Source organism: Kryptolebias marmoratus, linkage group LG7 (genome assembly GCF_001649575.2).
Source record: "Kryptolebias marmoratus isolate JLee-2015 linkage group LG7, ASM164957v2, whole genome shotgun sequence".
Classification (NCBI taxonomy): Eukaryota; Metazoa; Chordata; class Actinopteri; order Cyprinodontiformes; family Rivulidae; genus Kryptolebias; species Kryptolebias marmoratus.
The window spans coordinates 8,665,742-8,689,405 of record NC_051436.1 but is presented as its reverse complement, the minus strand read 5'-3'; the positions used below and the strand labels follow the sequence as shown (position 1 = coordinate 8,689,405).

Below are 23,664 nucleotides of genomic sequence, written 5' to 3'. Positions count from 1 at the left end.
GGGGGGGGGGGCCTGCAGGGAGAATTTAAAAACAAAACATTTCCGAGTCAGAGATAAAAGGGTGGAAATCGAGCTTAAAGTCCACCCGCAGGCCTTTGGGTCCGGCCGCCGAGCCCCGGCGCCGGCTCACACGCCTCCCCCTCTCTCCCCCCCACAGAGGCCATGATCCGGCGCTACGGCGGCCTCCCGGGCGTTGTCCACGTCATCGAGCTGGAGAAAGGGAAGACGGGCCTGGGCCTGAGCCTGGCCGGGAACAGGGACCGCTCCCGCATGAGCGTCTTCGTGGTGGGCATCGAGCCCGGCGGCGCGGCCGGCAGGGACGGGCGGATGGTGGTGGGAGACGAGCTGCTGGAGGTGAGCTGTCCGTCTCCGAAAAGGAAATTATAACAGTTATATTGCACCGTGCAAAAGTTTTAAACCAGTTTATTTTTTTTATTTTATTGTATTATGTATATTTAAGGTCCAAAGAATTTTTTTTTTAAGGCGACTGGACTTCTTTTCTTGTTTTTATCGCCCGTACACAGAGAGGCAACGGGGAGCCAACAGCGTTTTTGAGTGTTTGTCTGTCTGTTAGCAGAATATCTCACGAACCACTGGACAGATTTTAGTGAAACTCGCAGGAAGTCGTCATTAGATGTAGCTCCACGACTGAATAACTTTCAGAGCCAACCCCATTCAAGATGGCCGCCACAGCCGGCGAACTTCAGAATACATGGCTGTAATTCAGTCAGGTTTACGGGTTCGGAGCTAAAGTCACTCCTGAGACGAGACTTCACCGTTTCTCGACGTAACGCTGCGTCAAACGTGGCGGGCGATATGCATTCCTTCGTGCAGCGGTCTTCCAGCTGCACTTTAAGGAGAAGGGACGGTCTTTTGAGGGCGGTCCCGCTCAGACGTTGGAGGGGGACTAAAGGGAGCAAGACCGACTTTAATCAGAGGAGGGGTTCTTAGGTGACAACGTTCCTTCATGTGGGACATTTCTTAGATCAGTGGTGTCCGGTCCTGGTCCTCGAGGTCCACCGTCCTGCAGGTCCACCGTCCTGCAGGTGCACCGTCCTGCAGGTCCACCGTCCTGCAGGTGTCTCTCTGCTCTTCAGCAGGTCCTCAGGTTCTGCAGCAGCCTGATCATCAGTCAGGCAGGTCACAGCAGAGAAACATCTAAAACATGCAGGATGGTGGCCCCCCCTCCAGGACCAGGACTGGACACCGTTGTCTTGGTTAGACCCTGCTAACTCGGACCTTAATGACCCTCAGGATGGAGGGTAAAGGCAATTCAGCGTTCAGGAAAGAAGCAACTCGCTGCAGCTTTAAAGCTCCTTGCTTCTCAGTTTGAGGTGAGAAAAACGTCTTTAAGAAACAAGAAAAGAAGTTCGGTCACCGTATTTTTTGTTTTTTTTTTAACTCTTGTAATCTTTTAATGTCTTGATCAGTATTTCTCCAGTCTTTGAAAAAAAGGTCTAGGTCTTTAGAGAAACGTTTCAACGTTTCTCTAAAAACAAATAAGAAAATGAGCGAGAAAAGCAGCTTTGAGCGAAACTTCAGAAAGTTTGGAGAACTGCTGGAGGCAAAACCTAAAAGCTGAGGGTTCGATTCAAGACTTTTGCACGACACTTTACCTCTGTTCTGTTAGATCAACGGACAAGTTCTTTACGGCCACAGCCACCAGAACGCCTCGTCTATAATCAAGAGTTCTCCGTCGAAAGTCAAAATCATCTTCATCAGGTACATTTTTTTCAATAAAACTTATAAAAAAGCATCTGAATACGATGATATTAACAGGAAAACTGTCCTGAGGATCTGCTGTAGTGTGGTGAAACGTCCACTAGAGGGAGCTATTGTCATTCAAATGAAGCCGTTTAGTGTGAAGGCACAGTGTTCGTGTATTTATTACACCCTGACATGAAACAGACGAATGTTAGGAATCTTTTTAATCCAATTTATTCTGAAAATCCTAAATATAAAATTATATTTGTTTCCCAAATGGCAGATTTGACTCAAACTGTTTGTATTTCTGTGCGTTCTGTGTCCAACAGGAGCACGGAGGCCCTGGAGCAGATGGCGGTGGGACCCGTGAGGGAGCAGGAGGGAGGCGCCGAGGAGCCCCGCGCCGAGGTACGCGGACTCCCATCATGCATCTGTCAGACAGCGGCGGCGCTCTCATTTGATCCGGGTCCTCCGTGCACAGACAATTCGTGCTCCTGTGTACTTATCCTCCCGTGTGTGTGTGTGTTTGTGTGGGCCCCGGCTGCTGTGGCACACACACACACATACCACAAGATTGTAGCTCGAAGATGAGCTCTGGAGCCGATTCCCGTCCATCCCAACCGAGACGCAGTCAGAAAAGGTTGTTTTTAAAAAAAAACAAAAACATTTATCTAAAAGCGGACCGGCTCAAAGCGAGCGAGCTCAACCGGGGACCACAGCTTCCACTTTATGACCCTTTCAGATCAAACTACAGGCAGAAAGTCAGAGGAAGTTAAAGGTTCGTCTCATTCAGACGTTAAGTAATAAAAGAATGGAGTTTGTTCACCTCGGGTGAAGCTTTTTGGTTCTCTGGGAACGGCCAGCCACCCCGCTGAGCTGCCGGTCCTCGTTGTGCCGTAAACCAGGGGAGGACTCTGTCGTTTACAGGAGCTCGCTCACGTCGGGGCTTTCACCTCTCTGTGAACCCTAAAAAAACAAAGAAAACCGAGAAGGAATATCTGGAGATGCTTTTCGATGCTCTTCGCTTCCCGCAGTTCTCCACCTGGATTCTGAGCTGCAAATGATCAATTCTTTCTAAAAAAAAAAAACCCAAAAAAACCAAATTATAAACTAATTTCCTTTTTCCAGCAGGAAGATGCAGGACCTGCTGACGGGAACACGGAGTCTGGAGCTGAGATCCAGGGTCTGTCTGAGGTGATGGGACGCCCCGAAAAAGTAATTAAAACATAAAAAAAGAAAAACATGAAGTTCGACGTGAGGGTTCTTTGGGGAATGAAAGCTTGTAGTTCTGTGTGCAGGACGGCTGCATGGAACCAGAACATCAACTCGCAGCTGTAAATGGAAGCTCGGGGCTCGGATTCGCTGCCGAAAAGGTAAATTGTGTATAAAAAAACCCTAAAATGTTTCTTATAACCTCCGTAAGTCGAAGGCCCAGGCTGCAACACCCCCGGATTTTTTTTTTTTTTAAGACAAGCCTTCACCCATATATTTGGACAAATGTCGAAATACCCACATAGTGCCACCAGGTGGCGAGAGCGTTCACGTTAGCGACGTAAAGCATCCAGGATCTGGGGAGTCCTGAGAGGTTCAAAACATCCGGACTTTCATTTTTGTTCTGTTGGCTGTTTTGTAGCCGAGCTGAAGGGATTTCCAAAACAATCGATAAATTCTTTAATCCTTTGATATCGTTTATGTTTCCCTCTCAGTTGGTAACCATGGTAACACTCGATCAAAGCCCAACGGCAGCAGGATCGAGATGAATCGATGCAGACAGAGAGTCTGAATGTCTCTCAGCTGAAACGTTCGTCCGTCTGGCCGGTCGGGCTAACTCTGTCCCACTTCCTGTCTCCGCAGGCGACTTGTCCAGACAGACGGAGCTCAGAGGGACTCCTTCTCAGCCTACCCAGCATGCCTTGCTCCACCTCCGATACCTTAAATGAACTGGAGGCAGAAACCGTCACGAGTGAGTCCTCAGCTTTACTTTTGCTGAAAGCAGCAAAATGTTAACAAAACGCTAAATGTAGCCGAAGGCTGGCTTATGGCTAAATGTAGCAAAACAGTTGCTAGAGGCTAAAAGTTGCAAAATGCCACCTAAAAGCACTAAAATGTTAGCTAAAGTGACAAAAGAGTAGCTAAAAGTATCAAAAGGCAAGCTAATAGTAGCAAAGAGCTAGCTAGAAGCTAAAAGTAGCCAAATACAAACTGAAGGTAGCAAAATACTGGCTAAAAGTATCAAAAGAGTAGCTAAAAGCTGAAAATTGTAAACAGCAAGCTAAAAGCAGCAAAGGGCTAGCTAAAAGCTAAAGGTAGTAAAGCAATAGCTAAACGTAGCAAAATGTTAGCTAAAAAGAGTAAATGGTTAGCTAAAGTATCAAAAGAGTAGCTAACAGTATCAACAAGCTTGCTTTGAAGCCAATGGTAGCAAAAAGGCTAGCTAAAAGTATCAAGGGAATAGCCAAAAGCTAAAGCTAGTAAAACAATTGCTAGAAGCTAAAATTAGCAAAAGGTTAGCTAAAAAAAAGAGTAAATTCTTAGCTTAAGTATCAAAAGAGTAGCTAAAAGTAGCAATAAGCTAGCTAGAAGTATCAAAGGACTTGCTAGAAGCTAATGGTAGCAAAAGGCTAGCTTGAAGCTCATAGTAGCAGAAGGCGAGCTGAACCCAACATCTGCTCTCTGGGCTCCCGTTGCAGGTGTCAGCCGCTCGTCCTCCCCGTCCACTCTGACCTGCGACCCCGCGACCTCTCCCATCATCCCCGGCTGTGAGACCACCATTGAAATCTCCAAAGGCCGCACGGGCCTGGGCCTGAGCATCGTGGGAGGCTGCGACACGCTGCTGGTAGGAACCCCCCGCCCCCCAGCATGCCTCTGACACAGCTGCGGCAGCTCAGGAATGTAGGGAAGCATGTTGTCCCAGCCTTCGTCCCGCTGCCGTCGTCCTTTCTGTCTCTCCTTGTGTGACGTCAACCGACCCTTGGAATGCAAACTGAATGACGCTCTGAAATGCACAGATGTCGTTTAGGGGTAAATCAAAGCGTCCGTGTCCTTCACCTTTCTGTCCCCCCCACTCCTCAGGGAGCCATCATCATCCACGAAGTGTACGAGGAAGGAGCCGCCTCCAAAGACGGCAGGCTGTGGGCCGGAGACCAGATCCTGGAGGTAAGTTCACGCCTTTCCTAACGCTCGAGGATCAGGAAGGTCGGTGCGACCGATCAGAGCTCTGTTGCTAACGGCAACAAAGCAACTGAGCCCCCCCCCCCCATGGTGTGCTTTTATGAGTGCAGAGAAGTGAAGTACCCGGGCTCAACTTGGCTGTGCCCTCCCTGTGACCCCGGGCTTCGTCGCAGAGGGCGCGGGGGGGGGGGTTTCCCATTGAGCGGCCGTTAGCTGCTCTGGGAAAAATTCCTCATGTGTCCAGAATGAGAGCTAATGTGCCGTTAACCCGCTTTTATTGTCGGAGGCGGCAAACAAAAATGGCGGCCGTTAGTCGCTGAAGTGGCCACTTGAGTGTTCGTGGGAGGTGCTTCCTGTGTCAAAACGTCAAACTTCCTGTTTCATCGCCTCACCGTCGCAAAGCAACGCGGCCGAACAAATGTCACCGTTTCAGACGGTTTCTCCTTCCTCTGGCGCCCCTCAGGTGAACAGCGTGGACCTGCGGGCGGCCAGCCACGACGAAGCCATCGGCGTGCTGCGGCAGACCCCGCAGCGCGTCCGGCTCACCGTCTACCGGGACGAGGCCCAGTACAAGGAGGAGGAGCTGTGGGACGCCTTCGCCGTGGAGCTGCACAAGAAGCCCGGCCAGGGTCTGGGCCTGAGCATCGTGGGGCGGAGGTGAGGGGGGCGGGGCTTCGTTCTGTAACGGAGAGCAGAGGGAGCTCTGTTTGGATCTGTTCACTGAAGACAATCAGTTCATCAAAGATCCACCAAATTTTTATTGTCAGGATTTAAACTAAAAGGCTGAAGTGTTGCGAGCTTCGTAATGACAAAAAACAGAAAGAAAACTGTTTTTTTCATCACAGTTTTCACGTTTTTCTAATATCGTGCAGCCCTGGCTGATAACGACATTTTACCATTTTCATTTTGGTGTTTCTGCTGCAAAAACACTAAAACTTGTACCGTATTTTCCGGACTATAAGGCGCACTTAGAAGTCTTCGATTTTCTCAAAAAATGACTTAAAATGCGCCTTTGAGAAACGGTTGGATCGGTCCCGTTTGATGGGACCGATTGCTGAAAAATTCAGACTTTATTTTTCTTCCTTAAATCGACTTCAGTGAAGATTATTTAGGCTTTTTAATGAAGAAGGCTTCACTTAAAACAGGCACGGGTTTTTATTTTAAAGCCAAACGAGACGCGACAGAGACTCGATCTGATAAAACGTCACCAAGGGGCCGGATCTGGCCCACGGGCCTTGAGTTGGACGTGGCGTGTTTGACTTCTGTGTGCGTTTTATCTGCGAGCCCCAGACGTCGCGGACTGGGCGCTCAGTCAGGCCGACTCCCATCAGCTTCAGAAACGTACGACTCGTTTGTAATTCCATCGTTCTCTCTCTTCTTTTTTTTTTTTTTTTGTTCCCCGTTGCAGATGGCGGGCTCACAGGTAACCATCTGCTCAGGACCTTATTTCCATACGAGGTGGAGGCGGTTATGCAAACGACGAGCGGCGTTGAAATTAGGTTTTTAGATTATTTGCACGATGCATCCCAGAACGTTCAGAGCCATTTTCATCTCTCCCATCAAATAGTCCTCATTCTCGCTCCGTTTGCTCTATAGATGTCTTATTTACAAGATGCATAAATGTCTGCCTCCCCCTCCCAAGCCTGGGTTTATTTAAGTGTAAATGTTTCTTCGTTTTCTACGGTGGTTCTGCTGCATGAAACTCTGAGCTGCCAGAACGAGTGGAAACTGCTGAGGTGCCCGGAAACGCCGGGTTCGAGAGGTAGCAGTTAGTGGCGAGGGGCTGCGACAGCCAAGTGTCTCCGACCGGGGTTCCGTCTCCTTTTCTCCACGTGGAGATCGGCTCCCAAGACTTCAGAGGGGGGAAAAAATGTTTTAAAAAAAGAAAGAAAAGGTTTGGCCTGAGTCATGTTCTGGCTGCTTAAATATTAGGATGGAAAACTGCGTCCTAAGAAAAAAAAGCCAAAAGAAGGTGATGGAAATGGTAAAAACGCGCAGAATCCTCCTCATCTCTGCGTCTGACCCAGCAGGAGCGACGCGGGGGTCTTCGTGTCCGACGTCGTGAAGGGCGGCCCCGCGGACGCCGACGGCCGACTGACGCAGGGCGACCAGATCCTGTCGGTGAACGGCGAGGACGTCCGCTGCGCCACGCAGGAGGCCGTGGCCGCCCTGCTCAAGGTGCTTGGACTGTTTCCAGAAGCAGCAGATACCTAATCACCTGATTATTCTGGCACTTAGCACATAGAAATAATTTAGAAAATCCTAATTGACCTAAAACGGGAAAAGTTTATTCTGATTTGACGTATGTTCGTATGTGACTTTTTATGTAGTGTATGTAAAGTTGTGGTTTCAGCTGTAACCATTGTGTTGCAGTTCTGCGTGGGGCCGATACGGATGGAGGTGGGGAGGTTTAAGGCGGGCCCCTTTCACTCCGAAAGAAGGCTCTCTCAGAGCAGTCAGGTAATTTGGCTCGAGTTTTATTTTTTTGTTTTTTTCATAAGCCGTTCCGTGGCATTAAACAGCGTCCGGCGTTCTGGTTCCAGATCAGCGACGGCGGCGGCGGCGGCTTCAAGACGGGCGTCCTGTCCGCCTCGGACCCCGGTGACGCCGACGGGCTCGGCAGGAGTCCGGAGCGTCGGGGTTACGGTCCTGAAGTGAAAACCGCAGCAGGGTCCGTCGTAAGCTCGGCTCTTTCCACCGCCCCGGCGGGCCCAGGACCCCAGGAGCCCACCGGAGGCCCCGGCGATTCTCCGGGAGTCGCCGCGGCGGGAGGCGACACGCCCACCGTCGTCGCCGTGGTGGATCCCGGCGGCCTGGCTGCGCCGCCGCAGCTCGAGGTACGAGAGTCACGTCTGTTTATCTGTAACCCCCCCCTCGCCCCTCCTCCTTCTCCTCCAACGACCTTCAGCGGAGCGTGAAACGAGGAGTTTGCGTACTTCTGACTCCTCCTGGTCTCTGGTTTAATGTGGAAAACCTCCGCCTTGCAGCACGATCGTGAGACCTGAAGGCCTCCGAAGGTCACCGGGCTCCAGCCGTCGGGCGGCGACCTTCGCGCTTACAATCCTAACAGTGTTCGACGGAGACGGGGGGGGGAATCATAAATCTCCCACTCTTGCTCTCGGATCAAAGGCTACAGAGAGGCTCATTGAGGGGAAAAGGCAGAAACTCAACATCGAGAGGCTCGGCGTGAAGAAATGATTCAGCTTCTGTGTGACATCATCAGTTTGGTAAAACTGTATCAGCTGATGCGCTCACTGAGAATAAAAGCAAATAATATCTTACCTGTTGCAGACCTCCGTCTGGAGACAGAAAGTTTATTTCAGTTTAAATTTATTTCTTTACCATCAACCTGGCATTACAGGTTACTTTATATTGTTCCTGCTGCTAATGCTATTAGCTCTTAAATATATCCACAGGATTTTATGTAAATTAAAGCTGCTCAATAGGTAATAATCTTAATGATTGCAACAAATCGCAGAGCCGAATCGGTAATATTTCGATATATTCAGCCGGGTCCTCTCTCCTCTGGATGTCCGCAGCTGATTGAGAAGAACGTGGCTGAAATGCTAACGCTAAAGGCTAAAGCAGCGCTTAAGTGTTGTACTAGTCCTGTCCATCCCTGACGTAAACAACTGATGGCAGCACGGAGGTTTTCAGCAAAGAAAAAAATAGTTTAAAGTTGGAAATGTTTCGCCTCTCTGTGGTTAGGAGCTATCTGCAGCAGGTAAGATGTTTGTTGTTCAGCGCGTTGCCTGGAAACTGCACATCAGAGAGATCCGATCCGCCCCGTGAAACAAACCGACTCGAGCAGCTTCAGAAGAAGAAGAAGAAGAGTTTTCGTTCAGACGCAGATGAGCCGTTTCTTCTGATGGGAATTTCGAGTCGTGGCACGTTTTTTTTTTGGTTATTTTTTTCCGGACTGGAGGCCGAATCGTCCGGTTTCGTGGCCGCAGGTTTCCCTGAACACAAACACAAAGGTTTTTTTGTTTTTTGTTTTTATCACGACCTGTGTGAAAGGCTTGTGACGTAACAGCCTGGCGTTTGTTTGTGTGTGTGTGTGTGGGTGTGTGTGTGTGAACACTCCTGCAGGTGGAGGCGGGCGGCGACATCACCGCAACGGGTCCCTCTCAGGCGCAGGAGGGCGGGGCTCCGACGCCCAGCTGCATCTTCCAGGACGACATCGGGTACGACGCCGTCCACGCAGGAGAAATGCTGTCTGATGAAACGCTACACATTCATGTTTACTCATCCTATAGAGCAGGGGTGTCAAACCCAGTGACGACATCTGTGCATAAAGATTTGGTCCTAGCCAAAGGCCAATCACGATCAATATTTATTAAAAATTACTTAAATTAACCTTGGTTTTAGACGTATTATTATAGAAATATCAATGACCTTTTCCCAGTTACAGATTATACAGAGTTCAGAGCAAACAGACTTTAATGAACACAGACAAATAGATCAAGCTTCAAAAAGTACATCATTAGCAGTCATTTCTTACGCCTCACTCAGCTTTTAAATGATTTTTTTAACATTAAAACAGATTTTCTTTAAAAAGCCATCAACAAAAACCTGATCATACAGAAATTAAAACTATATATTGTTGGCTTCTAAGTCACTGTCGAGAGAAAACTTCACTAATTAGGCTCAGTTTTTTTAAGCAAAATAAGAATCAGAGACTCGATCTGTCCCAGACTAGAGGGCCGGACCGGCCGGATGAGATGTTACAGAGGGCCGGATCTGGCCCGCGGGCCTTGAGTTTGACACGTGTGCTATAGAGAGTGCCACAGACAATGTTAAGATGGTAATAATTGAGGTTTTATCACAACATTGCCAAGACTGAGGTCGCTTTGAAAAACATCAGACATGCGTCCGATTCAGCACCGCATACAGAAAAACGACCCGGGTCGGAGAGGAAAGAATCAGAAACGTGTCGCATCTGGGTCGAAACATCGGAACTGGGTCACGTTTGCCTGCAGCGTGAACGAAGTTACAGATATCCTGTTGGATCGACGTTTTAATTCGACGTCGTGGCTCCAAACATCCTGAGAGAAAACTCGAAACGTTCCAGGCGACGTACAAAGAGTCTAAATAAATAAATAAGTAAATAACGAGACGTCGTTCCCGCGGTGGGTCCGAAACCTGAACGTGTTCCTAACTCTGCCTCTGCCTCTCCTGCAGCCCGCCTCAGTATCAGAGCATCGCTCTCGAGCGAGGACCCGACGGACTCGGATTCAGCATCGTCGGAGGCCACGGCAGCCCCCACGGAGACCTGCCCATTTACGTCAAAACCGTTTTCGGAAAGGTAAGCGCCTTCGCCTTTGGCGGACCCGTCCCCTCCTCCCCGCGAGTTCTCGGTCCGGGTTTTTTTGGTCGCCCCGTCCGGTGAAATACCGCCTCGGATGTCGTTAACGGAAACTGTGATTTCAGGGCGCGGCAGCCGAGGACGGACGCCTGAAGCGTGGGGACCAGATTATCGCCGTCAACGGTCAGACCCTGGAGGGGGTCACCCACGAAGAGGCCGTCGGCATCCTGAAACGGACCAAGGGCACCGTGACGCTCACCGTGCTGTCATGAACGCGGAAACCCTCCGGAAACACGGAGACGCCGCAGCAGAATCTCGCCAACAACTGCACGTTCTAGATAATCATGAAGAACCTTGTTTTTTTTGTGTGTTTTTGTTTGTTTTGCTCACATTCGGGTCCGAAACACTGAGAGAAGAGATCACGAAGCGAGACGTTTAGGAATTTTAACCATGAGAAACACTCCACGACACTGGATTCAAGTCATGCGTTCATGCACGGTTTGTAAACGCTGCTCTGAAGGAAGAAAAAAAAAGATGTGAAATTGTAGAAACGTGAGGCCTATTTAAACTACCGTACTGCTAGAGCTGATCTATATAAAGCTGTTACGTCACAGTATTTTTTAAGTATTAATATTCACTTCATTTTTTTTAGGGTTTTTATGAACAAAACGGTTGAAACTGATGAGACGTTTGTCTAAAGCTGTCGTCCCGTGTGTGTGTGGTGTCGGAAGTTCCCCGGAGTGTTTTGTTTTCAAGTGTAGCTGAAGAAAAAAAAGGTTTGTTTTCTTGTCTTCTCACGTTAAACGTACTTCTAGTCGTGTCCGAGTCACAACGTCCAGTCTATTCACTGAATTAAAAAAAAAACAAAGAAAGTCAAATAAAAAAGTGACCTTTTGGATTCAGTCGGGGTTCGTCTTTTTATTTTCTTTATTGTGCTTTCTAAGGTTCTAAAATGTTCAATAAATGGGATGTTTGAGCAGACGAATAATGATGTCACCTCTGCCTGGTGTCACGGGGTCGGTCCGGTTTAAAATGAAAGCCGAAAAGGTTTTTCGTCAGCAGCTGAGGTTAAACAGAATGAAGGATGATTGTAGAACAGTTTAGGTCGGTTGTCGCAAGAGACCCGATAAAGTCGGGACAGAGGAACCGAGGCTTGTTCGGAGACGGGAAGCGTCTCTTTGCAGACAAACGTTTGTTCAACTGCCGGGTGACGTTTTTCTGCACCCCCCAGGTTTAAAGTCAACGCTGTTAGCTGCAGCTGCTGCTAGCCGGAAGCACAATTGACCCCCCCCCTGCAGCTAATGTTTCTTTTAAGCACCTGTTGTTTAAGGAAAAAAAAAGCCCTTTTAAGCACCTGTTGTTTTTTTAAAAAGCCCCTCTTGGTTCAGAAGACCCCGCTGGGTGGATTAGCTTAGTCGGGACGTCGCCACACTCCGCTTTAAGTTGCCCCAAGTGACACAAAAACCGAATCAGTAAAATAACTGAGAGGTCAGCGTGCTGATGAGGCTTCTAAAGACATTCTTGTTTTTTTTGTTTTCAGGGTTTCAGTTTGGTACAAAATGAAACCCAACCCCGTTAGCTGCAGCTAGCTAGCCAAAGCTAACCAAGCTAGCTCTAGTTGTTGTTAATTAGGTCTGCTTGGTTTAGAGATAAGAACGTTACGTTTTTAAAATACTAACATGTCAGTAAGCTAGGCATTTAAGGAGATTTTCACAAGTGTTTCCAATCTAGAAAACTTCGAAGAAGCTAGCTAGCTAGCTAAAAGAAATACTAGCTAACTAGGCAGTTTTTTCACATCCTGTTGGTTTAGACATCACTAAATCTGCCTCAAGGTTGGCTTGGTTTCCAAAAAATGACTCGACACATATAGATATAAGACGTAAAGTTACCTGTGGCTCAAGAAAAAAGTTGCTGTTAAACATTAAAGTGTCATCATGCTAGCGAGGCTTGTAAGGGTATGTTCAGAGGTTTTCCTGAAGTACTTTTACTCTGAGGCACAGATGGCACGTCTGTCTCACAGATGAGCATGTTTCCGCGACATTACACCGACCTTGACTGACCGTAATCAGAAAACTTTGAATTCATTTGCAATTTTCGGCCAAACAGACTGGCTAGCTGCAGCATCTCTCGCCCTCCAGCTGAAGTTTCGGCGATCCGCTGCTTCGAGGTCGATGGACCAACATTGGCCACGCGAGCCAACTCTGAGCGAAGCGCCTCACTTAACCTTGACTCGTGGTTCAAGACCGAACTGCAGGCATGTAGGGGAACTTTTCACAGGTTTTCTTCCCCCACTCGCGACGGGTTCTAAAACGGAACGTTGGACAACTACGCGGCTGGCCGTTTGAGCGAAACGAAACCCTAAAGGTTGATCGGACAGGAGCCCGCGTTGTTCGCGAACCGAGATGAGTAAACGAACACGCCTAAAGGGACTGCGGCTCGATTGACAGCGAATAAGGGTTTGTTGAACACCAGGGCCAACACGGACGAGAAGAAATAAACAAGACAGGGTTGGGTGTCTCCGAACCGAAGAATTTTATCATCCCGTCGATCCCTGAAAGAATTTGGCCCGCACATCTGAGAGATAAAATTGGATTTTTATGAATCGTGGCGTGGTGAAAGACGAGGCTTCGTTTGCATCAGCGTTCGCAGATAAACATCTCGATGGAAGACAAATTAGACAAACAAATTAGAGACGTGCCGAAAATGACCGTCCCGGGCACATCTGCTCGGAAAGACGAAACCGTGACGGCAACGACAAACGCGCCGCGCTTCTTTAAGTGTCATCCGTCTCCTGGAATCTGCTGTGTCTCTTTGTCTTACGGGGTAGACTCCCTCCTGAACGTCCTCTCCGGTAATTAAATTTCCACCGCAGCTGCGGTGTTAAATTGCTCCTTGACGGACGAGCTGCTCCACGAAGAGACAAAGCTTTCCCTTCAACGAACGGGGCTGCTCAACAACGGGCTCTCCGAGGCAAACGTCCGACCCTCCTGCAAGGTGACTGCGTTGCCTCGGGTCTTCGCCTACCTGTCGAAAAAAGATTAGCGCATCACAGTCCCCCCGCCCCGTGAACCGTTTGACTCGGTGCACATCGGCTGCTCCTCTCGGAACAATGGCGTCACTGTAGGCGAGCGGGGCGGAGGCCGCCGCTGGCAGGCGAGGCGCGATCCATCCGATCGAGGCGAAATGTGACAGACCCTGAGAACGTTTATCTTAATTAATATCTAGCGCGATGTGTAATTAGATGACTGGCGAAGACTGGAATGCAAGGAAGCGGCTCGTTCCGCTCGATCAAAGAGCAGGATTAAAGATTAAGCAAAGTAACGATTAATGGCAACTCGGGTCAACGAGCCATGTCGCTCAAAACACGAAGAAGAAGAATATCTGTCAGGGTGAAGAGAAGTTAAAGTGTCCACGTTACAGTTCTGTGGCACTAATGGTTTCTTTTTTTTCTAAATGTGCCTCCAGGGCGAGCAGGAAGATGTGCAGCTTTCTTTCTTCGTGCCTTTATGGCAGCAATTATACTTCCCTGCATAAACGGCGAAGGCGCAAACAAACACATATTTACGTCCTCCGCGTGCGCCAGAGTCGTCCCCAAAGTTGTACTTTTGGGAGCAGGAAGCCGGCCTGTTTGCTCTGATTTACTGTTGAGGTTTTCTCATTACACTGAGCTCCGGCTAAACGCCTGCTTTTCCATTCCTCGACTGGCGAAACGAACCGCGGCGGGGGTTGGCCGCGGTGACATCATGCAGGGTCGCGTTTCGTCCTTAGCCCTGAGCTGGCGTGTTTACAGACAACAGAGCAACATGTCCGCCCGGAGTTTAACACCAGACACCGGTGTTAAACGCCGATCTCTCGGCTGGACTTCTTACACGAAGCGATAACGCAGTTGGACGGTCCGTGTCACCCAGCTGAACTCTGCGTGACCGTGGCCTCAGGTAGCAGGAACAATACGACTCGTCTCTTTTGGGCTTCGCTCGCCGTGTTTGCATTTCAGCCACAGTTCCGAGTTACGTCACCGCAGCGCCCAGGCCTGATAAGGCTGAGTGTGTAATCATTGCTTTATGAGCCGTGTGTGTGTGTGTGTGAAGTAATGTGGTGACACAGCCTCTTCGACATGTTTGCAGAGCCGAGGGGGGGAAGAATCACCTTTTCTCTCATGTGAGGAAAAAAAAAAAAGTCAAATTACGCATCCCAAGTTTTCCCCATTCTGGTTACAAATATTGAATACCTTATTTTAATTTTCAAATTTGGATATTATGCTGAAATAAAATGTACTGTTCAGTTACTTTAAACAGTTGTACAATGAACAACGCTGGATTCTTTTAAGGCCGACCCGTCCTGAGAGCTCCATTTCTTTCTTGGGAACTTGGGAAAGGCTTCTCACTGTAAAAAGTTCCTTTAAGCATCAGCAGAAATTTTCTTTTCTGATTTTAATAAAACTGCTTTTACACTGATTTCCAGTCCAGAACATGGAGTGAAATGCAGAGATCCATTTTGTCGCGCTTAAAGTTCAGAATGTTGTCTGCCGACCGGACTTTCCACACACTGGTGCTATCAGGTTACCTGATCTGTGTTTTTTAGTTGTGTGGATTCTTCTCTATGTTTTGTTGTATCTGTTTCTTTTTGTCTTATGTTCAGACTCGGTCTTTGAGTCTTTTTCTCTCCTTAGCTCTCTGCTCCTGCCTCGGTCCCCCTCACCTGTTCCCTGTTGGAATCAGCTCAGGTGTTTTCTGTTGAGTTCGTTAGTTCCTACCTTTATATTCCCCTCTGTGCTCTTCCTTACTGTGTGCGTGTGTGTGTGCTTGTAGTTGCTTGTGTTGTGTCCATGTTGGAGCTGAGATTGGTCAACAAAATCATTTTAGTGGGGAGTAAAATCTACGTGAAGGGACAAGTTATCGCAAAAATAATCACCAAAGTCGCTCGGAATGAAAATGCTTTCTCGTCAGATTTTCAGCCTCGGTTCGGTAACAAACGTCCAACGTCCACATGCGTATGTGGGTCACAATATTGACTTCTGCCTCCCCCGCACTGCTGGTTTAAAAATAAAGGCATTTTATTGATTTTCAGACGCCATATTGAGGGTTGGGGAGGTAGAGTCCTTCCGGCCTTCGCTGCCGGTCGAGCGGTTTCTAGTCCCTGACAGAGTCGTTCTGCTAAAACAAACAGCATACCTGAAGTGACACTCTGCCAGTGACCTTTTTTTACAGTTCTACACGGACAGGCGGTCTGACTTTGGATTCACGCTGATCTTCCTTTATCAGCTTGAAGGTTTTAAAGCCTCTGGTTATCACCGCCGGAGTTACAACCCTGGCTCCTGTCCCGTTTTTTAAATAAAAACGGCACCAAAAATTGTTCCTAAATTAATAGCGCGGCGCAGACGGTGGCGGAGTGAGGAGACAAGTCATCTGAAGCTTTGGTTTCTTCAAAAACAAGTGATTTTAGGTGTTTAGGTTTTTAAATCTTTAATCCTGCAGAAATTTCTGAAGTCTTTGATCTGCTGTTTTATCAGGTCGTTACTTCACATGACTACTATCACACTTTAATCTAAAACTCTTGATACACCATAACAAAGGCTTGATTAGGTCATATAATTTAGGCTTTAAGGAGTTTGCGAACAGCTTATTGCTTTAAAGGGTCATGAGGCCGACTCGCTGCTTCAGTAGGAGACATGTCAGAAGCATCTCGGCCTTGGTGTATCCCGGCAGTAAAAAAAAAATGGTGATCATGCTGTTGCATTCTTGCCAAGTTGTGAAATTTTATTATTATTATTTTTTTTTAATCTGATTGTTTGGAACATCTTGCACAACATGGAGTATAGTTCACTTAGTGTGTCGGAACGAGTTTCATGCCTCCGAACGTGTTGCATAAGAATAAAAAAAAAAAACGTTTTTTGAATTCCAAAGGTGACTTTTTAGTCTTTTTTTTTTTTTTTTGGCTCCAATTAATTAGGCTGCTCTGGGGCTTTTGAATCGAAACACACCCCAAAAAAGGGATGGTATGAAAGATGGCTTTGTGCTCTAACGTTTTGATTTATGAGAACGGGACGGTGGGGGGAGGGGGACTGACTCCAAACGAGAACACAGCAGGCCAAGTCGAAGCCTCGGCGGAGCTTTAAAACATGTCTGCCCGCTCCTGACCAAGTCCCCGAGCTTCATGTCTGGTTTTGCACAGCTGAAATTACACTACATGTTTTTTTTTTTTTTTTTTTTCCAGCACTCCCAAGATTACAGAAGCCAGATAGTTCTGCTGGATTTACTTTATTGGCTGATTCCAAGTTTTAGAAAAGCATAATCCTTTCATCGACCTTTTACTTTTACTTTAAAGAAAAAAAAAAAAATACAACAATTCTGTGATATGGGGGGCAAAGATGATCACCGTTTAAGCTATTTCTGGTTGTTTACACATGCAGCAATCCTACTGGTCACGCTCGACAGCGACGTGCTTGAACAGGGAAGCAGCAGAACCGTAGGAGGAGGCCGTGCGTAACGAGGGCGTCGAAGTGGAGCGTTACGCAGAAAAATACGGGTCAGATGGCTTCCATTTTAAATCCTGCAACTTGCAAGTTCCCACAGTCCATCTGTCGTTACACCACACATTTTGATCTACAATGCCGGCTTAGCCTTACTGACTGTTTCAACTCTGTGACTACCGCTTTTGTTGGCTCAGAAGCGTAACAGCTGTGAGTTGACTTCCACCCCCCCACACCGTCATGGTCCTTACATAAATCACACCGAGACAGGCCTGGATTAAAATGGTCACGTGAAAGAGACCGACCGACCATCCATCCATCGTTTCCAAGTTGGGTCATGGGGGCAGCAGCTTAGCCAGGGAGGCCCAAATGTCTCTTTCTAGCTCTAGAAATGTCTCTTCTAGCCAAGATGCCCCCCCACAGGCCAAGAGACATCGTCTTTATCTGAGACTTCATTCTTCCGGTCACTACCCAGAGTTCATGACCATTGGCCAAGTACCTCCCACCCCTACCCCACCCCATCTTTGGCTGCCTTCCACGGCACATTGCAGCCGACCTGTATGGCCTCTCCTGCAGATGAGGCGAGCCCATGTTGTTCATTCGGGTTGAGCCCAACCAGGCTCCACGGGTAGAGGTCCGGTCAGCAGGTGTTCCTCGACGAGGCCCTCCCCAGGCCTGGCTCTAGGATAGGGCCCCTGGTAACCAACGTCCAGACGGGGGACATTGAGCTCCTTGTTGTGTTCTGTCCTTACGAGGGTCATGAACCACTCAGTCGCGCATTTTCCACTTTTTGCTGTCTAGGGTCACAGAGCTGGAGGCTATCGAAACTGTCACTGGGTAAGAAGTGAGGTGTACTGAGCAGATCACAAGTCCAGTCGATAAGGACCACTGCCTCACAGTGAGAAGCCCCGCATGCAAGTGTGGGTTTTCTCCGACTGCTTCAGTTTCCTCCCACAGTCCAAACACATGCATGTTAGGTTATTGGCAACTTTAAATTGTCCCTAGGTTGTTGGTGTTTTGCGTGAAAGATCGTTAGTTGCCACCTGTGATGGAGTGGTGACCTGTCCAGGGTCTACTGCGCCTTTTTGCCAAATGACTGCTGGAACTAGGCACCGGCTCCCCCCGGACAAAGAACAAAGACATGTCCTTATCTGCTCTGATGTCATCATGTCCAATGAAAAGACAGCAGTCAAAGACGTACCTTTCTGTTGGTTCCACTGATGCTTATCTGACATAACTCCGTCTGGAGGCCGAATCGGTCTCATGACAATGAAGCAAAAAATGCAACACAGTTGACACTGTTGTTTGTTGTTTAAAGCCAACGAGACATGCTGTAAATACTTCAATGAGCTCCAAAGATGTAGGAAGCAGATAGCTATTCGGCGCGCGTGTCCAATAACAGAATGGCGAGGATCTGAACATCCGAAAGGAGTTCTTCGCGGAACATCTCCGCTCGCATGTAGCTACGCTCAGAGCCATAAATCGCAATAAAACAGACACATCTGTATGTGAACAGTTCTTCTTAAGAGGCTTTGTCCTCAATAATAGCTGCCCTTGAGCAACTTTGAACACACACACACACAAGGGTTGTTTTTTAGCGGACACCTCGCTGAGAAAATGTCAACAAGAGCGCACTGGCAGCCGGGAAGGAATTCATCTTGTCAAAGCTTTAGGGTATTCAAGGAAGACATTTCTATCAGACTTGTGTGAACCTGCAACAGTCAGCCAGGTGAGCTGATATATTGGTTTGGTTTCCTACAATCAGCTCACAGAGGTGTCGCCTTTCGTCGCTGTTTACTCAAACCGAACGTGGTTCGTTTTCAGCCGGAACACTTGGGAGTATTAATTTAATGACTTTGTCACAACAAACGCAGACTCCGGTCGTGTCGAAGACGCTGACGACAACCGGCGGACGTGGCCGCCGGGGCGACGCAGAGGCACGTGACACCAACCGAGGGGACGCTTTCACACGACCCGACCGACTGCCTTTTTTTTTTTTTTTTTAACCTCGGCCAGAGCGGTGAAAATGTTTATGTGGAGTCAAAACTGTAATTACTATTTTTCTGGTGGCGGGCCAAATTTCTGCAGGCGGCGGTGCAAAAGGAGCCGTCATTTACAGGGAAGTAAATCAGATCTCTGCAGAAGAGTGAGAGAGAGAGAGAGATAGAGAGAGGAAAAAAAACCTCGCTCAAGACTTGCGTCAAGGAAGTTGCATTCCTTCGTAATGACTTGGTATCTTTGGTTTTGTCTGAAAAGTGTCTTTAGAGCACTTCCTCTCGAAAATGACATCCGACTCCACAAAAATTACACCTGCAATCGTTTAAACCACCGGAACAGGTTAAAAAAAGGTGCAGACTGTGTACCTGTCTTTATTGTTGCAGTCTTTTAGCACAAGAGAACAGCAGTACGAACAGCTCATACAATATATGCGCATCAAGTGTTGTAAAATGTATTCATCTGATGACAGTGTCAGCATCAGAAAAAAAAAGCAAGCTGTGCAGCCACACATGAATCATCCCAGTGTTTTCAGAAGTGGGCTGTAGTGGAATTCCTGCTATGCGGCTCTGCTCTCCAAGATGCCTTATGAATTTCATCCCCCAGCCCAATATAAACAAAGAGCTAGTGACTGTATTAAGGCATAAGCTGCATATATAATGTCTTCAAGTCGTAACGTGTGATTTGATGTCTTGTTCCCAAGAATGAACCAGAACACAGATGCAATGTAACATGCTCCATTTACTGCTATTTGCGGCTTTGATTTGAAACCCTACAGGCATCAGATGACTTATCTACGGTCCATCTTCTACTGTTTTGAGGAAATAAAAGTTAAAAAAATCAACATATGGTGAGTCAAGGAGTTTAGATCTTATAAAGTTGACATGCTGACGTACTTAGCAACGCACCGGGTGGAAAGCGGAGCTCATTCACCGTTTTAAGCTGGGCATAAGTCAGCCCGTTTACGGGATCCAACGCTCAAATCCAACGGCAACACCAACGCCTTGGCCGTCTGGCTGACACAAACAAAACAAGGTTGTTTTCAGGGTCAAGACTGAAACGTAGGCTGCCACGTTCAGGTCACGCGCCGGTGCTTTTATGAGGATTGGACCCGGCGAGGGTTCGAGCAGCCTGTTACCTTCCGGATGCTACTTCAACAATATGACAAATAGGATTTTTCGAACAGAGGTCCTTCAGTTTGAGATTAGTATTACGTTCTTATACCAGCATGCTGTTTCTTATTTCATTACGAGTCCCGTCTTTGTTATCACTGCCTCGGGATAATTGAGTTCTGATGAACGATTATCTTTCTTGAAGGAATGTCACATTTGATGCCAGACCGTTTTGGTAAAGACGCACACAGCCTCATGAGATATCTTGAGATTTTGTGCCATCTGTTAGGGGATCTGTTGGGGATTTACTCTCAGCTACTACCACAACAAAATTTGGCTCAATATCTGTAAAACTGACTGAGTTGTAGGCATTTTCGTTTCTGAGCGGGTCACTTTGCTGCAGCAGCTGTCCTGAATCAGGTTGACTTCAAAGTTAACAAGTTGTGACGTACATCCAGTAATTTATTTATTTATTTTTTGGAGTTTCATTAAAGTTTGCCCAGTGGTTCACGAGATACTTAGCTACGAGACACTTACACACAGACACAGGCAGCTACTGTACGTGACTGCTGGCCTTTCACGGCAGCAAGTGATTTAAAAAAAAAAGAAAAGAAAAAAACAACCCAAAACAGTCGGCGGACCGTGTCACCATAAAACCCTCCCGTAACCCTTTCCAGACACCAGAATTCTCCTGAGTCCTATCAGTAACAGCCTGCTAAGAGGCTTTGCCCTCCCGCTCGGCCCCGCCCCGGCACACAGATCTGCCTGTCGGGCAGAGGGAGGCATCCCAGGAGTCAGCCGAGACAGGTGGCTATGCCCACGGGGTATGTGTGTGTGTGGGGGGCTGGGCGGCTGAGAGCTGGAGTCATCAGAGACAAGTCGAGACAAAAACCTGGCGTTATTTCAGCAGCGTGGTTTTCATTGTCACCTGCAGGAGGGAGCAGCGGCGGCTGCCTTTCAGATCAGGGCCAAAGTGTTAGCTTGTTGAACTCATGTGTCAGGCTCGGGTAATGTGAGACCCTGGATCTTTATGGATAGATAAAGTTCATATCTTCCAGTGGTTTTTTTGTTGTTAGTGCACAGTACAAAACATTTCAAAAGGCCTGCTTCACTCAGTGAGCGGTAGTAATCATATTTCAGTTTCTTATGTAACTCTAAAAAGCTTGCCGCCGTCACTGTGAACAGTTTTTTTTCGAAACGAAAACAAATGCTGACGCTTCTGCTTTTGAATGCTTTTCCACCCTCAAAAATCAAAATCTTTGGTTTGGGTAGTTTATCTATTTATCTGAGTAATTTCATACTTAGAACTTTAAATCTGCTCTTTTTTTTTCCACACAGAGGCGTTCAGGTCACTCAAACCTTCCACGACTCCACGGTTGCCGCGGGGGGACCATCCCAATCGGATGGTTTTCTCGTTTTTTTCAGTCAAGGAATTAAAAAAAGTGTACCTATCAGGGTTTCCTTCACCTTTTCACCCCCGAAGCGTCACAGAAGTTTGGAAGGGCAGAGAAGGGATTCGGGAGCTTTAGGAGGACTGAAGGGATAAACACGAACTGCTTTGTGGGATCATCGGTGTGGGTGTTTGTTTAAAAAAAAAAACGGTTTGCCGGATCTGCAGTCACAAAAAGCTGGATGAAATCTACTGTATGCCTGGGTAAAACCTCAAAGACATTATAAAACTTTTTGTGTACTAATACTGTACAAACAGTCTGGATAATGGAGACGTATTGGTGTGCCACTGGAAGGCCTCCCCTCCAGTTGCAGGTTGGAGGAGAAAAAAAAAAGATGGGGAAGGGAGGACGGTGTTTGTTCTTTCCCAAGAGGATCACATCTCCTTCACATGAAGGATGACAGTTAATGAGGGACTGCAGACAGAACGGTGGGGAAAATAGGATCCAACAGTGGCAAGAACTGAGTTGTTGTTTGGGATAATGTGAGCAGGAACGACGACAGGAGAGCAGACAGAGAAAAGGCAAGTCACGAGCAGAAATGACCTGATACAGGAAGGGTTTTAAAGCTCACAGATACGAGGCAGAATTTCATATTAGCCGGGGGAATTACAAACGTGGCTTTGGAACTGAAACCGCCATTTACGCTAATAAAGTAACCTGAACCGGAAAATGCCTCCTGCCAGAAGAACAAAAACAAGAGGCAATATCAAGTGAATAGGTCAAAAACCCCAAACCATTTCCCCCATTAAGATAAACGCTCCTCGACCGGCGAGGGTCAAACTGTTGTAATGGTTTCCTGCTGACCCCGGGCTGCCCTCATCTGATCTGAATGGGCGCCCGGGGAATTACAGACCATTCATCCGAAGGGAATCGCTTTGGGGAAGAAAAATGTGTTTGCCAACGAAGGCTTTTGCACCCAGTTATGGTCTTTTTTTATGGGACTGGGTCACCTTGTTGCCAGGAAACCCATGAAAAGGTTCTTGAACTTTAAAGCCCGTTGGTGGGAGAGCCTCCCATCCACACCAGCAGATGAATGTGAATCTTATTGTTGGGGGGAAAAAAAAGTTAAAAGCATTAGCGTGTTTGTTTTTTTTCCTTCAAGACAATTCTATGTTGCCGCCAAAATGATCCGCAACACAGGAACGCTACAGTTTCCATTAACTTCAAAGCCGAAAGTGTTTTTTCTGCCTCCTTTATGACTCACATGTTGGCTGTCAGGGAGCGGAGCAAAAGTTCAGAACGCTCTGCCAAGGTCAATGCCTTCTGCCTCTGATCCCTAATATAGGCACGGAACGCCTTCCTGGCCTGGATTGAAAGAAAAAAAGGGAGTGAAAACCGGTGGATCAGATAGGAATGGAGGTCTGTTTTGCTCTGCTCTCCGTGAAGATTCCCGGATGATGTAGGCTGCTGCGTAACGTCAGCCGGGTCAATGGCTCGGGGCTGCTGCAGGGAACGAAACGAACGCCCAGTCCAGAGTTGCGTCAACGGGAACACATTCGTGGTGTGAGTCAACTCAGAATGAGAGAAAAACGGAAATTAAAGAAGCATAGAACCTGGTAAAAGAGAATGAAGGTTTGATTCTGCTGTCATACTTGATGGGTTACTAATCTTATTCCCTTTCATATCATACGTAAGAGAAATAAAGACAAACTAAAGGTGAAGGTTCCTCCGTTATGACTAATGCCAACTGACTGGCCAATCCTTAGTTTCAGGAACAAAGAGCCCAAACGAAACTTAATTAACTGGAATATAAGATAATAGCTGACGTGTGGTGACATTAACTGCGGTTTTAGTGCAAAACTGGCTCCACCAGTGGGTGCCTTTAGAAAGTAGTAGTTCGTTTCCTCGGAGTGATGAAAATTGACATGCCTCTGTTGCGCTTTTAAATGCTGCGATACATAGTTTAAATCCTTAAGGCCCGCTCACTATTAGTGCCACTCTTTGTATATTAATGCTACGATAAACCAGCTATTCATAAATCCATCAACAAGTAATAAAAAAATAGCTAGAAGGGATTTACTGTGTCGGGTTGGAAATGGTAACCTACACGTACGTACCAGTAAATGAATAAAAAGAAAAAAATTTGTGATCATGGCATTACAAATATTTGAATTATATGAAATGTTCCAACAACTGCAGAACCCAAGAACGGCCACTGACTTCTAACGCAAAAGGAATCGAGATTTTCGACCAAAATTCACAAGCTGTGTTGGAAAACAAATATGTGCACTTTGTGCTTTTTGTAGATAAGCTACAAAGGATAAACAAACTCACTGACACTAACTAAAACATGCAAACAAATTAACATACAGGTGCTGGTCATAAAATTAGAATATCATGAAAAAGTAGATTGATTTCAGTAATTCCATTTAAAAAGTGAAACTTGTATATTATATTCATACATTACATACAAACTCATATATTTCAAATGTTTATTTCGTTTAATTTTGATGATTA

At 47.2% G+C, this 23,664-nt stretch overlaps 1 protein-coding gene across 11 annotated transcripts in view; it reads left to right on the top strand.

The window, feature by feature from the left end:
* The window catches only part of LOC108234862 (multiple PDZ domain protein), a 50,901-nt gene extending 39,819 nt beyond the window's left edge, over positions 1-11,082 (top strand). For 6 of the 11 annotated variants that reach the window (XM_017414428.3, XM_017414424.3, XM_017414427.3 and 3 more), the window contains 15 exons: positions 158-354; positions 1,631-1,722; positions 2,034-2,112; positions 2,833-2,919; positions 2,991-3,077; positions 3,559-3,667; positions 4,395-4,540; positions 4,777-4,860; positions 5,339-5,532; positions 6,906-7,053; positions 7,249-7,335; positions 7,419-7,712; positions 8,965-9,059; positions 10,057-10,180; positions 10,306-11,082. In XM_017414428.3, coding sequence (XP_017269917.1) covers positions 158-354; positions 1,631-1,722; positions 2,034-2,112; positions 2,833-2,919; positions 2,991-3,077; positions 3,559-3,667; positions 4,395-4,540; positions 4,777-4,860; positions 5,339-5,532; positions 6,906-7,053; positions 7,249-7,335; positions 7,419-7,712; positions 8,965-9,059; positions 10,057-10,180; positions 10,306-10,452 — 1,970 coding nt within the window. In that variant the 3' untranslated portion in view covers positions 10,453-11,082. The remainder of the gene's footprint in view (positions 1-157; positions 355-1,630; positions 1,723-2,033; positions 2,113-2,832; positions 2,920-2,990; positions 3,078-3,558; positions 3,668-4,394; positions 4,541-4,776; positions 4,861-5,338; positions 5,533-6,905; positions 7,054-7,248; positions 7,336-7,418; positions 7,713-8,964; positions 9,060-10,056; positions 10,181-10,305) is intronic. The other 5 variants (XM_017414422.3, XM_025005553.2, XM_017414423.3 and 2 more) reach the window with 5 other exon arrangements.
* Positions 11,083-23,664: the final 12,582 nt, after the last annotated feature.